The sequence below is a fragment of the Pagrus pagrus genome (assembly GCF_965226575.1).
Source record: "Pagrus pagrus genome assembly, chromosome: 14".
In the NCBI taxonomy this organism is placed as follows: Eukaryota; Metazoa; Chordata; class Actinopteri; order Spariformes; family Sparidae; genus Pagrus; species Pagrus pagrus.
In genome coordinates this window covers 8,210,908-8,222,010 of record NC_140198.1, presented here as the reverse complement: position 1 = coordinate 8,222,010, position 11,103 = coordinate 8,210,908, and the positions used below count along the sequence as shown (strand labels likewise).

The window sequence follows — 11,103 nt, the reverse complement described above, 5'->3', positions numbered from 1 at the left end:
TGACATGGTATCTTCGTTACTGTAGCTTTGTGTAAAAGAGGTTAAAGTCTGAAGCTGATCATCACTGACTGCTGAACTTCTGGTTCTTTACACTTTCAATAAAAACTAATAATCACTTCACAGATCGACACATGACTATTATGTGTTTGTGTCAATAACAGATATAAATATTCATCCTGATGGAGAGCAGCGGTCTTCAGTATTTGGGCCTCTTCACGTCCACCCTGAAACACAAACACACGTTTACACACCGTTTCCTGTACATCAACAGAACCGACCGGCTGATCTAATCGTCGTGTTTACAAATGTAATTAATACACAAGAGTAAAGGACTGCCTGCTCTCTTCTGATTGGCTGAGCAGATGACGATGAGCTACAGAAAACAGGAAGCACTCACCCGTCGGCCTCCATCTTCTTCCTCTTCTCAATGATCTGAAACACAGAGACAGTTAGACTTCATCACTTTACTGACTGTGTACAGTTAACTGACTGTTTAGAGCATTTACTGACTGTTAACTGTTTGTCAGTAAGCAGTAAACAGAAAATGGTCTGTAAACAGTTTGCCGACTGTTTACTGTCCATTTAGTTTACTGTCTGATTAACTTTTGTTTACAGACTGTTTCAACATGAGTTTACCAGCTGTTTACTGTCTGTTTATGGTTTACAGGCTGTTTCAACACAAGGAGGTTTGAACATGTTGACTCACCGCGCTGATCTTCTTCCACTGTCGGTCCAGTTCTGCCTTCTCGTTGGTCTCTTTGAAGCGTCGAGTCTTTCTGCCTTCAGACATCTTGATGCCGTACTGGAAGGCAGCCCTGCAGGGACAAACTTCATCATCAACACACCGTACACACATAGTATCCGCAGAGCAAGAACCATTTTGTCTTTGAACTTTGTGTCTGCACAGGGAGTCAAGAGACGAGAGAGGAACAGGTAGAATGACAGAGCCTGTCAGTCAGAGCTGAGGGAACAATCACATACTTTGGCAGCGCCTCCTTGTTGTTCATGTAGTCTGAATATTCCTCCTGAGTGTCGAAGTCCCACCGACCCAACGGGCCCTTTTTATTACCCTGAAACAGAACAGACAACTTTCACTTCCTGTTCGCTCTGTGACTGAACTCCTTCACATTCAGGTTCAACAGCACAATTTACTTTTTTCAACACTCATCAAAAATAAAACTATATAAAAGCTTCAAAGTTGTTAAAGGCTAAATCTGCTGTAACAGAGTGAGCTGCAATGCAACAGCGCCTCCTACTGCAGCTTCACTGAAACACATTCAAACCTGTTCATGAAGCAGGACAAATATTAATATAATTATAAAATCAACATCAGGCGGGAAAGAAATCCTCTTCTTCTTAATATCTAAGTGGATTTATGGATGTTTATTCTGGTTGGACATCAGAGGTAAAGACATCCCCAGGAAGTGTAAGTATCAACATGCGTTTCATGTCTGTGTGTTCACATCTGACGCACTTATTTTAAAACTTCTGAATACGTTTGAGAGATTTGTTGTTTATTGTTTAAGAGTGTGTTTGAAAGTGAGTTTGGAATCTGAAGCGTTGAAGCTAAAACTGGCTGCTAACAATAAATTCATCCTTTATAAGAAACTGAACGAAGCAGTGATGCATGCTTGGAGTTGTAGTTACCTGGTCCATCTTACTGTAGTCCACCTCCTCATCACTGTCAACAGCCAGGTCGTCCATCCTGCTCACACACAGAGGTAAAATAGTAACACACGATTAACTAAATGTTTATCTGTGTGTGCAATTAAATGTATTAGGTAACTGGTTTGGAGAACAAATTCAAACTGTACATTTTATTTACAACATTAATGAGGTAATAATACAAACTCAGAAATATTTATATTTTCCAGAGGAAAATAAAGTCCCCAGACAGTTTGAAGCTGGAAAGGTGGCAGGGTATCAGCTAAATAGGGTGTGTGTGTGTGTGTGTGTGTGTGTGTCTTACGTAGCAGGGTAACACTCTGCGTAAGAGTTTGATCCTCCGAAGAAATCTCCCAGCTGTTCTTTGCCGCCCCTCTGAGAACCCGTTCAGCCTGGTTAAGGAACAGAACTGCAGTAATACTACACACAGTACTGCTCTCCTATGTACACGTACTACACTCATGTTAACCCTTTGTGTTACAGAAGGATATGGTTCCTGGCCCGGCCACTGGCTGCCTGCTGCTCCTGCAAACTTCTCGTTGATCATCTTGATCTGGTCTCTGACTGATCCAGGACCTAACGGACAGAAACACAGGCAGTTAATGAGGCAGTTGTCGCGTCTACTATGGCGAACATCTTTATTCTGATGACACCTTCAAGAAATAAATGAAGTGATTTACCTGTATCCACCTCCATCACCTGCAGGCAGACACATACAAAGACAGAGATACAGTTAGATTCAGACAATAATAATAATAAATAAATAAACACCGGTGTGTCTGTCTGTGTCGTTCTTATCACCTGGTCGTCTCCTCGTGGTTTCTCAAAGTAGCTGTGTCTCCTGCTCTTGCTGTCGTCCTCTCTCTCTCTCTCCCGTTCTCTCTCTCTCTCTCGCTCGCGCTCTCTGTCTCGGTGTCTCTCTTTCTCTTTGGGAGGTTTGGAGGACGAGGTGGTGGACAGGATGTAGTCCCCTACGTCGTCAAAGATACTGAAACACAAGCAGAGATGCAGATTGAGACACTCTGTCTGACTGTTAACTAAAAACAAGTTGCAGCTTCATTTTGTGTTGTTGTGAACTGACCTCAGATCAGCCTCAGGAGCCCTCTTCTCATCCAGTTTACCTGAAACACAGTAAGAGTTATTAGCTTTAAATAACAGTTTGCTTCTTTATCGATTATCAAACATGAATCCTCCTTGAGAAACAAGCTACAGAAGGTTTTTGACACTTTAACACTGAACTGAACTAAACTGATAACAACCAGAGATCCTTGATTAATTTACATGAGAAGATGGTTTACTCTGGACAGGTTTGAGACACCAGACTTTATAACAAACTGATTTCTATCTTTTGTCGTTTATTGTGAATCACTGAAGGCTGTTGTTTTTTGTTGAACTGTGGAATCTTTATGTTTGGTGAATATTACCTGAACTTGGCAAACCCTAAGCTGCAAAATGCCACCAGGACAAAGACAAGGTGTTGTGAAACACCCGTCTTTTTAAAGAAGAATGTGAAAATGTAAATGACAGTTGTCAGGGCTTAATATTGAGTCTAAGTCTAACAATAGCATAGCTGTCAGTGTTGAATAATGTTTTGAAAATGAATATCGAAAGTCAAATCAAATCGGGGATTTGGAGAATGTTGAAACCCTGAGTGTTATGTGCTGTATTAAAATATGATAAATGTTATATAAAACATTTATTCATAGGAGAAATTAGAACAAGTAATCAACATTTATAAAAACTTAGATATGTTCTTAAATCTGCTTAGAGCTACATTACAGTCTTTTATAAACCATGTTATATACTTCTGATACATGATACTTTTCTCCAAGCACAGCAAACACACAGTAACATATTTTAATTTGATTTTTATTGTAGTTTGATCTTCCTCGGTTGCTCCTGTTGGGTTTCTGGAGCTACTCGCAGTGCAATTCTGATTAAGTCATTTAGGTGATGAATACTAGATGTTATTAATTTTGGGAATCTAAATAAGTTTTTTAGCTCATGCAGATATTGATTTCTTTTATTGTGTACATAAAGGAGGTCCAGATGTGCAGGGAGCAATCTGTGTGTGATGCTCAGTAATACTGCTGCCTTGTTTACTTTGTCCAGCAGGTGGCAGAGTTTCACATTTTTATTTTATTTCTGTTTTTATATGTATATTTTTGGGCTTTTTAATGCCTTTATTGGCAGAATAGCTCAAAGAAATGATAGGACAGGGGGGATTATATGTAGCAAAGGGCCACATGTCAGATTCAAACCATTCAGACAAATAACTATGTGAGACTGAACAAACTCTACAGTCACTGCCTCACATTTATTATAATGTCAGCAACCACGCAGCCTTCACCAACTATTCAAATGAAACTGTGGTCCCAATGAGTCGAGCTGTAAACAGCAGCAGGTGTAAATGAAGTTACCTTTGTCCTTCTTCTTGATCTTCTTGTGTCGTGTTCCCTGTCTGAGGTAAGACAGGATCTGGGTCAGCTTCGAGATTACAATGTCGTTGGTGGTCAGAGTCGTTTGAGCCTGAAAGAAACATAGATAGTATTATAATTAATGACATGGAGCCTGAGAGACGAACCAGGATCAGAACTGGGACACTGAAGTAGAGCTGCTCCCTGAACATTAAACATCTGTATCATCAGTGGAGGAGACTGTAAACTTCGACGAACTGAGTCTGAGAAGACTGTACAACTGTGAAACAGATGTTTACTGTGATGGAGATCCAGATGTTTCAGTACCTCCATGCTTGGACAGTCAGCTTTGCTGCGGATCAGAGTTGTCGGGATGTCGGTGTCAGTGAACTCATCATCCAAGTCGACCACGTACGCCATCCTGCCGGGCAGGAAGAGCTCGTTCCTCTCCACCTGACCCGTCCTGAACACCATACGGTAGATATTCCTACCTGAGGAGGGAGACAGAAGGAGATGTTAATATTCTTTTACTATTACAGTTTATCACAGCTTACCGCTCAAACTTTAAACAAGTGATCTGTCTCACCAAGACGAGTCTTAAACTCGATCTTCTCCTCCGGCTCCATGTCTTTCCTGAAACAGACGGACAGAAAGGTCAAAGGTGAGACAGACAAAAGGTGTTACTCTCAGTGAGTCCAGTTTAGGCTGAGCTGTTTGAATAAAGATTGATCCTTTTTATAGCAAAACCACATTTTGAAAGAGCTGAGTAATACAGTAAGTGACACCAAGCAACAGTAAAAGATTCATTCAACTGTAGAAACTACATTTTAATTATAATTAAATATTTATATATATATATCTATATATATATATATATATATATTAGTATCTGAATAAATGTCAGAGAAGTTAATCAGTTAAGCTTCTTTTGCAGAAAACTAGGTTTCTAACTGAAGCTTTAAAAAACGTTTCGCATCATTTTATCTGATTATTAATGTAGAAATAAAACATTATGTTTGCTAAAAATGTGTCTTATTTAATATTGTGAAAAACATAATCAGCTCTTTGATTTTAGAAAGAACTGAAACATTATATCAAGTTCAAATGTGGTGTCGTACTTTGCCTCTTTCTGGACTTTCTCCATCATGTCCTCTTCTTCTTTCTCTTTACTGGTGATTTCAGCTCTCACCTGTAACACACAACACACACTGCAGTTTAGTCACATGAGCCTGCAAGGTGGAAAAATTCTCAGAGAATAATCACATTTTTATCAAGACCTACAGAAGTGTCAACAGACTAATATCAGTTACATCTGAACACAGTCCATTCAGCTCATTTTATAGCAACTGTTTGTTTCTATCTCATTTCAGCAGTATCTAATTTAAGCTGCTGACCGGTACAGCTACCAGGTTAGCATTAAGGCTAACCGCCTGTAATAATGTGTAACCACTCCAAAGTCAAAACAATGTTCTTCCTGTTTTGCCGCCACGTAAACTCGTCTCTCACCTTCTGCAACAGGGCGAAATCCAGACCTTTCACCAAGTGAGTATGCTCCATGTCACCTCCCAAGAACTTGGACTCCTGGATCAACTGACGACGTTTCTCTGCTGCAGATTTATCTCTGAAAAATACACAACAGATATAAATACAAATATACGCTAATAACACAGGACATCAAAACAACTAATAGTGTTGGCATAAGCGTTACTTACGCCTCAGCAGTGGGTCCCACAGCTCTGTAGTTAGCTGTGGTGCTAATCAGCTCTGTCTCTTCATAATCTTTGTTGACTCCATCTCTTCTCTCTCGAGCTCGGTCTCTGTATTTCTCGGCCAGCTCTCTCTCACGCTCCATCTCCTGCTGACGTAGCTTAGCATAGTAGCTGCAAAAAAATAAAAAAAATAATAATCAGTAATATGATCATATCACCTGGAGATCACAGCTGAGGCTCCATGTGGCACTGTACTAGGGTCGCCTGTGTTAGCATAGAAGCTGCTAAAGAAGTCATAGCGCAGAGAGTTGTGTCTGGATCGGACTGAGCAGTGGCTTCTCGTTCAGTCAACAAACAACAGAAACACCACAGAGATCAGTAAGAAGAATTATTATGCAATCAACACTCACCTCTTCTTCTTCCTCCTTCTCGCTGCAGGATCCTCGTCTTCATTGTAGTCTCTTGGCATTCTGGGAAAACAAAACAATCTGTTACTTCCTTCATCATCATCATCACTGGTCAGAGATACTCTGTCCTGACAGCAGGCGTGTTTCTATCCGTCGTCACTCACTCATGGTGTCTGGACTTGGAGGGCGGGGCCGAGGATGGCGTCGCCCGAGGTGTCATAAGCAGCTTCCTGAAGTCATCGTTGGTGAGTTTGGACCTGAAGAGAGATACATGGTTAACACACACATACACAGACACACACAGAGTAAAACACACCTACAAGTGGCGTATTGATACTCACTGAGCAGCAGCTCTGTGGTCTTCCACCTCATGGCCATCGGGAGCCAGAGGGTTGGAGTAACTCTCAGCTGCATGAAGAATATCACACATATTAGTGAGTGACAGCAGGGGACACTGCAGTACACGGAGGGGCTTTCTGCAATCTTGTCTGTACTTGAGTTTTTGTATCATGGTGAAACGTCTTCTTTTAAGGCCAAAGTAAAGCCTCAAAAACACAAGTTTGCATAGTGCAAATACGGTTAAAATTCCCGGAAAAGTTCTCGACACATTTTCACCAGGAAAATTCAGCTGGCCATGAACTCTTCCACTTAACTGTAAGCTAGTAGAGACAAACAAACTGAGACACACCTCAGTTTCAAGGCTCCATCCATTTGGCTTTGATTATGTCTCTAGTAAGTCTAAAGGCTGGTTTCAGTTCAGCAGAATATAGACACATTGTTGTTTCCCTTCAATGGTTTGTATTTAGTATTAAATTACGTATGAATAGTTCTTGTTCTTTTCTCAGGTTCTTATTTTTAATCATCATTTATTCCTTTTAGTGTCTCTATGATGAAAATGTCTGCTCCATTTCTATCTCATTATTTATATTTAATTGAAAATGTGATTGTTAATGGCAAAAACTGAACGTTTGTTAGCATGTAAACTGCACACAGAGACTTAATAATAGACAGTTGTGTAGCTGATATAAAATTAAGGGCCACTCACGGACAATTATTCAAATGTGAATGAAATGTGGTGTGATGTTATCGGACTCGAGCACGGTATAGCTATACTAAACTAACTAAGCCTGATGAAGAGGGTGCTTAAACGTTGACAGTGTTTAGTAAAACATTCTTCAGTTAAAGTTTTATTTGAGTTTCCAGGATTACAGACATATGTAGGTTAAATGTCTCTTGGGCTATCAGGTCGGCTAGCATGGTGCTAACGCAGGCTAACGGTCTAGTAGCGTGCAACTAAATCATAAACTAGCAGACTTCTGGAGCTCCAAACTTACTTTCAGGCATCTTAGCGGAGTTTCGGTCCTCTCCTTTACCGAGAAGACGAGTTTGTTCCCGTGAGAAATAAAAACTGAACCTCTCAGGTTTTTTTTATCTGCACTGCTCGTCAGTTAGCTTCTCCAGCGGATCTTCACTCTCTGTTGTGATGCTGCGTCACTTCCTGTTCAGTCGTCGCTTGTAGGAACATGTTCAGCTCACAGCGCCTCCTGCAGGCCGCACTGAGAGCCGACATGACCAGCGTCAGTCCTTCAGATCTTTGCTCTTTAGAAATTAAATCAAATCAAAGAAAAGGTCCACACAGGGATTCATTATTAGTTTTATTCATACAGTTTCTTTCTTTCCTGTTTTTTGGATTATTAGATTAAATACTGGAGTGTATTTTGTTGTTGTCCTACAGCACAGCACTGCCCCCCTCAGGACAGCTGAGTCAATGCTGAAGGTTCTCCAGGACCAGCTGGTGTTTCTGCTGCATCAGGGGTTTCTTTTCATCTATTTTTTTATTCAATAGCTTTATTGAAAGTTATTGGTGTTCATTAAATATTTAAATCTAAGACAGAGGAACTCATCATGTCAACTAAAAAAAATGCACATGAAGTTATAAAATAGCTTTAAAAAGGTCACTGTAAAAACATCTGAACAGTCAAACTGACAACCACAGACAAGTGTGCTACTTAGAAAATATTCATTTCTTTTATAATCAGAGAAGGACAGTAAACATGATCTTATCACAGTTATGGTTGCTTTTTCTGGTATCTGAATAAACTGACAGTAAACAATGTGTCAATTCATCTTGTTTATACTTGCAGCTGTTTCAGAATCATTTTCACCCTGTAAAAGTCCTCCAACCCCCTTAAATCTCAAAGAAACCTGTGAACCTCCTTAAAAACTTTTTATATCTCAGTTTATGCCCTCTCACACCAGTGAAACCCTTTAAAACCAGATGATTAACACCTTAAATCCACAGTGATCCTGTCATGCCTGCTTGTAACTCATCAAAACCAAGTCAAACCTGCTTAAAATCCAATAAATAAATCATGTATGACAAATACATTTATTTGTAAAAACAGCAAAACCTTGTAAATTCCCTGCAAAATGCCTTAAAACATTAAACCTTGTAAACACCTTAAATACCTGCTTAAAAAGTCAGTAAAACCTCAATGATCCAGAGGAAACAAAGTACAAAGGATAAACCATCAGGAAACAGAGTGGCATTAATAATATCGAGGTTTATTCATATCAACACATTTACATACAAAGTGAACGAATGAAGCAGATGAGTCGATCCTGGACTGAACCACTTCCAGCAGACAGAGGGGGGTTTAAGGTTTGGACTGAGCCAGCGTCTGTAGAGTTGTGGCCACCTGATCAGCTGACATGTTGTCCACCAGGACACTGCTCTCTTTACCGAAATCTAAACACAAAACACACACAATAATGTTATTATAAAGGACATTAACACAGATATTACAGGCATTTCCAAAACCAAAAACTTGTTTTAATGACGGCTCAATTAAAATCAAAATGAATTCAGTAAAAAGTGATTAGGTCTGATCATTCGTGTATCAATTTAACAAAACATTTTATTCAAGTAGAAAAGGTTAAATTTATTATAAAGGAAACTGAAGCGTGCTATCTGACAGAAATCTGCACGATAAATCATGTAAACATGTTAAAATGTTAATGGTTGTCATGAAACGTATGAAAGTAGAAGTTTAAATAAATCAAAGCCCTGAAAGCAGTTAAAGTGTATGAATGAAAATGATATGAGATGTTATTTGAAGTGTAATCATTAAAAACATGAAACTTTTAGACTTTCTAGAGTTAAATTTTTCACGTGCTGAGCTTCCGTCTATTTACACGTCATCACTGCCCGTTAGCTTGTTTGTTGACTTAACTATAATAATGATTAAAGAGTGAAATACACCTTTGGGTGATCAGTATTGTGTAGACTCACCGTATCTGGCCCAGACTCGTGCCTGAATTCCAGAACATTCTCTGATCAGGATCGGGAAGTCTGGGTTGGACTTCTTCAAACTCACATAGTGCTGCTCCACAAAATCTCTATAAAACACACAGAATCACAGTCAGTGCTGACATCATCAGAGGGGGAGGGGTCACAGTGACAGACAACACCTGTCCAACACCTGTGATCAAATCACTACAAACAGAATTACTGATTTTTAGGAAAATATTTGTTTTCACAAGCAGATCAGAGACCATCATATTTGAACCTAACCCTTCTTTTGAAACCTTAAAATAATAAATTCAACAATGTGTTCAGATGATGGAAACATATTATGTTTGTCTCCTTTTCTATGTATAATTTACTTCTTAATATATTTTCTGTTAAGCTGCTTATTAGATTGTTTTAATAGCACAAAGCAGTTTGAGTTATTACAGATCTGACATGTTTGGACCAAACATGAAACTTCTCATATTATGTTCTGACCTCTATTATCATTTCAGCTCTGTATCAGGACGTTTATTATAACCAAATAACAATAATACACTGGCTAATAAATATATAAGCATGTTTAAACGTTTTATTTTGTTATTAATGAAATCAATCAGTACATTGACTCCAATCTGCTCTGTGTTTACGATTTAATGCTAACTGCTAGCTGCTAGCTTGATGCTCTCAGGTCATTCGGATGTTTGCAGCAGCTAGCTGTTAGCTGTTAGCATTGTTCAGGTCATTCTCTATGATGCTAAGCTAACAGGTTGCAGAACTCGGATCGTTTTTATTGATATTTCGGTGTATTTAGTAGCGGCTGTGCCCGCTGCATGACGCCGTCTCGGAGCTCACCTGGCCCCCATACTGGCCGCGGAGGTCTGGCAGAGGTGGATGCGGATTTCTCGGAGGTTTCTACCCAAACTGGAGCCGAGGCTCCTCACTGCGGCGGCCGCCATCTTAGCTTCCTGGTGCTTGTCAAGGACAGGCGTGGGGTAACTTCAACCCGGAGTTTATGCTGCCAGGCTTTATTATGTTGGAGCCCCGAGTTTGTCCTCACAGGCAATGATTCTCTGCCACAGTCTGCATGCAAAAATCACCTCGTTTAGATTTTTTTTAAAGCTGGAGAGTTACTTTTACATTTGCTCAAGTAGCCCACTGTAACTGAGTAAAATAGTGGTATTTGTACTTTCTTTTTTTCTGTTACTAAAGTACTGGGATGCATTTATCTAGCAGCCAGAGTTAGTGGTTACTTTACACTGTTAACAAATCATATAACTAACTAAACATCTCATCTTATGAAATATAATGATTTTTTTTAATAGATGAAAAACAGAGTATGAAATAAAAATACTCCAGCCACAACACTAAAATGCTGATAAAGTCTTCCAACATACGAATCTAATCAAAAGGCTATAAAACTAATTTGTTTTTGCTTTTTGTTTTTAACTTCTTTCACCACTGACTTCATAATGAAAATATTCGAGCACTACAACCATCCTTCCGGTGGCAGAAAATGAATCTGCATCCAATTTGTTAATCGTTTTTGTCATCTTTCAAGTTAGTTCCAGTTCTAGTTCTCTTGTTTTGTGAGAAACTGACACAGACGTTTTTCA

The 11,103-nt window shown here is 39.4% G+C and overlaps 2 protein-coding genes across 2 annotated transcripts in view; both read right to left on the bottom strand.

Moving 5' to 3' along the window:
- The window catches only part of ik (IK cytokine), an 8,001-nt gene extending 320 nt beyond the window's left edge, over window positions 1–7,681 (bottom strand). The window contains exons 1-20 of the mRNA XM_084374471.1: window positions 7,533–7,681; window positions 6,540–6,606; window positions 6,363–6,455; window positions 6,202–6,261; window positions 5,795–5,962; window positions 5,589–5,703; window positions 5,201–5,271; window positions 4,669–4,715; window positions 4,410–4,573; window positions 4,086–4,194; window positions 2,747–2,786; window positions 2,467–2,653; window positions 2,346–2,364; window positions 2,158–2,241; window positions 1,970–2,051; window positions 1,648–1,705; window positions 982–1,070; window positions 707–815; window positions 398–432; window positions 1–224 (exon numbers count right to left, since the gene is read on the bottom strand). The exon at window positions 1–224 is cut by the window's left edge and continues 320 nt beyond it. Coding sequence (XP_084230597.1) covers window positions 197–224; window positions 398–432; window positions 707–815; window positions 982–1,070; window positions 1,648–1,705; window positions 1,970–2,051; window positions 2,158–2,241; window positions 2,346–2,364; window positions 2,467–2,653; window positions 2,747–2,786; window positions 4,086–4,194; window positions 4,410–4,573; window positions 4,669–4,715; window positions 5,201–5,271; window positions 5,589–5,703; window positions 5,795–5,962; window positions 6,202–6,261; window positions 6,363–6,455; window positions 6,540–6,606; window positions 7,533–7,542 — 1,635 coding nt within the window. The 5' untranslated portion in view covers window positions 7,543–7,681 and the 3' untranslated portion in view covers window positions 1–196. The remainder of the gene's footprint in view (window positions 225–397; window positions 433–706; window positions 816–981; window positions 1,071–1,647; window positions 1,706–1,969; window positions 2,052–2,157; window positions 2,242–2,345; window positions 2,365–2,466; window positions 2,654–2,746; window positions 2,787–4,085; window positions 4,195–4,409; window positions 4,574–4,668; window positions 4,716–5,200; window positions 5,272–5,588; window positions 5,704–5,794; window positions 5,963–6,201; window positions 6,262–6,362; window positions 6,456–6,539; window positions 6,607–7,532) is intronic.
- Window positions 7,682–8,742: 1,061 nt separating this feature from the next.
- ndufa2 (NADH:ubiquinone oxidoreductase subunit A2) lies at window positions 8,743–10,484 on the bottom strand. The gene is made up of 3 exons (XM_084372799.1): window positions 10,343–10,484; window positions 9,491–9,597; window positions 8,743–8,947 (listed from the first exon to the last, which is right to left on the bottom strand). The coding sequence occupies exons 1-3, from the start codon at window positions 10,444–10,446 to the stop codon at window positions 8,856–8,858; spliced, it is 303 nt and encodes a 100-aa protein (XP_084228925.1). The 5' UTR covers window positions 10,447–10,484; the 3' UTR covers window positions 8,743–8,855.
- Between the last annotated feature and the right edge of the window lie 619 nt (window positions 10,485–11,103).